Source organism: Vespa crabro, chromosome 17, assembly GCF_910589235.1.
Source record: "Vespa crabro chromosome 17, iyVesCrab1.2, whole genome shotgun sequence".
NCBI lineage: Eukaryota > Metazoa > Arthropoda > Insecta > Hymenoptera > Vespidae > Vespa > Vespa crabro.
The window spans coordinates 4,049,275-4,053,007 of NC_060971.1; the positions used below are offsets into that span (position 1 = coordinate 4,049,275).

Consider the following 3,733-nt stretch of genomic DNA (forward strand, 5'->3'; position numbering starts at 1 on the left):
TTTTTTTTAATTGAACAATTTCTCAGTAACCAAGATTTATTATCATATAATTATTTATTCAAAGCTCGTTAAAATTCTCGAGTAAATTACTTTAACTTTTTTTTCCGTGTGAATATCGCAAAACACATTTCCTTGCATTACAAACGGATTAAGAAATCTGATCATCAATTTATGCACATAAACAAGTTGGGAATCGTATCCCTCTTGGAAACAAACCACCACACTTCTTAAAGCCTGAAGATGAAAATCAGTAATGGGGTAAAGGCTTCGTATCTTTTACAGGATATCTTAAAATGCACCATTATAATAAATTCATTTTTGCATGAATTATATCGATAAGTGAACAAGTTTTATTCTTATGCATTAAAAATATTCTCTAAAGTACAATAATTTTTTTTGATACAATCTGTGTGTAAAAGAAAAGAAAATTTTTTTCAAAATTCAAATAAATCAACTTTAGTTTCATTCTTAAAACGAGATATTGTTTATCAATATTGATCAAGAATTACGGCTAAATTTATTATTGGCATAAAACATTATATCAAGAATTTGTCAATATCCTTTTTATATATTCTTTTTAAAATTTCAAGCTGATAATTTATCGACTGAGCTATGTTACCTTCGTTCCGTTCTACGATAAATTGATGATCTGCTTGACTTTCGTGATAAAGTAATTAAAGATTGTATGTTTGAATGGAAGATGTCGCTACGAAAGCATAACCTTTTTGCGATCTTTCTTATTGTACTGTTGTGTGTTTAATCGAACATAACCTCTCGCAAGTACATTTTTATATTGAAAAAATAATAAATTAAAAGATCATGGAAGAAGATATAACAACAACGGAATATATGCTCCGTCCTATGTTATGCGAACTCAATCATCTTTCGATGCCCGATGGTTCAGCAATGTTGATGCAAGGTAATCCTTTGTTTTGATTTTATATTATATTATATTTACTATTATATGTCAATATCGTATAATATTATTTCATAATTAAATATTTAAATTTGTTTAGGTGATACAGCGGTAATAGCAGGCGTTTATGGACCTGTAGAACCAAAAGCGCAAAAAATGATTTATGACAAAGCTTCAGTAGAAGTTGTCTATAGTCCTGTAAAAGGACCAGCAAGTAAGATCACGAAATTATATTATATTTATTTGTTTTTACATTTATATTGAAAATATTTTGAGATGTACTTATTGTAAAGCATTCATTGATATTTGAAGAGATCGATGACAGGATGATAGAATTATATGTAAAGGAATCATGCGAAACTGGGATTATTGTAATGCTTCATCCGGGTACAGCTATATGTATAAATATACAAGAGATACAGGATAATGGTGGGGTATGTTAATTGTGTTTTAGTTATGTTTATATGAACCTTAGAATATATATTATATTTTCATTAAAATGTAATTATTTTTAGCTCTTAGCTTGTACTATTAATTCCGCGTGCTTGGCCTTAATTAATTCAGGAATTTCTATGAAATTCACTATTGCGGCTATCACTTGTATGATTGAAAAAGATTCAGATAACATTATACTTGATCCAAATAATGATCAATTGCAGGTAAGAAAAAAACAAAAAAAAAAAAAAAAAGATGAAGTGTATTTAATGTAATGATTTCATTGAATGAACCTTTACATATACATTCCTTTTATTTTTCAGAATGCCAAGGCAGTTTTTACTTTTACGTACGATAGTATAAAAAAGGATATTATCTCTTGTTCTACAACGGGACGTTTCACCGATAAAGAATTTTTAGAATGTTCGGATAAATGTAGACAAGCTAGTTCATGCGTCTTTAATTTTTATCGTGACGTTGTAAAAAGGTATGCGAAATCAATATAATATCAATTTTCAATCAATACAATTTTCTACATTTATTCTCTCATCCTTATTTTTTAATCCATATTTTATGTAACGTTAATTCCAAAATAAAATATATTCTTCTTTTTTTTTCTTTCTTTTTCTTTTTTTTTTTTTTTTTTTTGGCATGGTATCATTTTACTAATGTTATTAAAAATTCAATTGTTTGATCTCAAGCTCAGATCAGTCCAATTGATTTTCATCATATCGTCCAATACCGACCAATGGTTATTAGCTGCAGTTTAGTTTAGCACAGTTTGTATAGAGGACATTGAACAAGCCATTGATTAGTGATACCCTCAATATCAAAGAATAGAACTTGTAATCGTATTTACTCATTGGATAACATACAAGTTATTTTAAACGAATCAATCTAATTTATTAATTATATGTAAAGCTTTCCTTTTTTTTTTTTTTTTTTTTTTTTTTTATAGTTGAAATGAAACAATCGTTTAAAGAAAATTTTACATTTTGATTATATTGAAGAATGAACAAGATATAAAACAATAATATGATTCTTCGATAAAATTTAATTCAATCAATGAAAAACTCATATAATTGTAATTGAGATGTTAATTTATATAATTTCGATTGATTCCAAATGATAATAAGAAACAAACATTAACGTAGTTTGATGACTTGTACATTGGCTGTCATTTGTTGTCAGCACATTGTCGTCATTTACAGGCCTGAAGTCTATTAATTGACTTTTTTCTTATCTGTAATTATAAATCGATCGCTCATTAATAAACTTTAGATTGGCGATGTTTTAGTAAATGCTATTATCTACATGGTAATATGATAAAATTTAAATGATAATGCTTTCAATACTTTACACGGAATAAGTTTATTATAATAGTGATATGAAGTAATCAAAGTATATTTATGACAACGTGAAAAAGAAAATAACTGACGAGAGTTTCAGTCAAGAAAATCTATCATCATTAAAGTATTAATATTAATAATTGAATTATTAATTATTAACACGATTAACGATTGGATAATCAATTTAATCTGATTAATCGTTAACTGAATGAAATCTTTCCCAGTACTGACTACGACAGAATTGTGTTTTTTTTTTTTTTCTTTTTCTATACAAAATTAATAAACTAACTCAATTAATTATTTAATTTTAAGTAAAAGTTGAGAAGAATTGAAGAAAAAGTTTTCAAGTAGTTTTTATCCAAAGAAGAACATAGGCAAAATGTTTTAGCAAAATCGATAAAAAGGAAAGGAGAGGTAGGATGAAATAAAACAGAACAAAAACAAAACCAAAGAGAGAAAAAAAGAAGAAGAAGAAGAAAAGAAGAGAAGAGAAGTAAAATAGAAAAAAAAAGAAAAAAGAAAAAAGGAAAGAAAGAAAAAAAATGAGAAAAAGGAGTCGTCGCATTCAGGTTCGTAAGAGAGGAGCCACGCCCGGTCGCCAATCATAGCCAGGAGAGTATCCACCTTCGACGTGTGCACCCTTTGTGTCCACGGCTGCTGTGGACTCTCTTTCTTTCGGTTCTTCTTCATTCTGGTCGAAGGGGAGAGCTCGGCGACTCGGTGGCCATTTCTGGGCGTCCATTAAATACAGAAATGAGCCTCGCGAGAGACCCACGAACGGCTCGGACCAGATCCTCTTGAAGGGGCCCGAATAGAGGGAGAGAGAGAGAAAGAGAGAATAAGAAGAGAGTCGGGTCAGACCGGGCCACGTTTAGCTGAGGTCGCCCCAGGCCCCCAGACCATTAACAAGGAGCGGAGCAATTTATGGACCGGCTCGCTCATTTCCACTTTATTATTATTTTCTCATCTCATAGATGGTCTTTCGCATCGTTTTGTCTCGCCCTTCCTCCTCTACCTTTTCTCTCTCTCTCTC

General features: G+C 29.9%; 1 protein-coding gene across 1 annotated transcript; it reads left to right on the top strand.

Moving 5' to 3' along the window:
- Window positions 1-715: 715 nt before the first annotated feature.
- On the top strand, window positions 716-1,874 carry LOC124429989 (exosome complex component RRP46). The gene is made up of 5 exons (XM_046975956.1): window positions 716-919; window positions 1,017-1,130; window positions 1,229-1,350; window positions 1,432-1,575; window positions 1,675-1,874. Exons 1-5 carry the CDS (start codon window positions 820-822, stop codon window positions 1,855-1,857), a joined length of 663 nt encoding a protein of 220 aa, XP_046831912.1. The 5' UTR covers window positions 716-819; the 3' UTR covers window positions 1,858-1,874.
- Window positions 1,875-3,733: the final 1,859 nt, after the last annotated feature.

Excerpts from the sequence above, each read along its gene's own strand:
- LOC124429989 (XM_046975956.1), top strand. The coding sequence starts at position 820 with ATGGAAGAAGATATAACAACAACGGAATATATGCTCCGTCCTATGTTA. Across the intron at positions 920-1,016 it reads TTCAGCAATGTTGATGCAAG|GTGATACAGCGGTAATAGCA; the intron begins GTAATCCTTTGT and ends AAATTTGTTTAG. Across the intron at positions 1,576-1,674 it reads CAAATAATGATCAATTGCAG|AATGCCAAGGCAGTTTTTAC; the intron begins GTAAGAAAAAAA and ends TTTATTTTTCAG.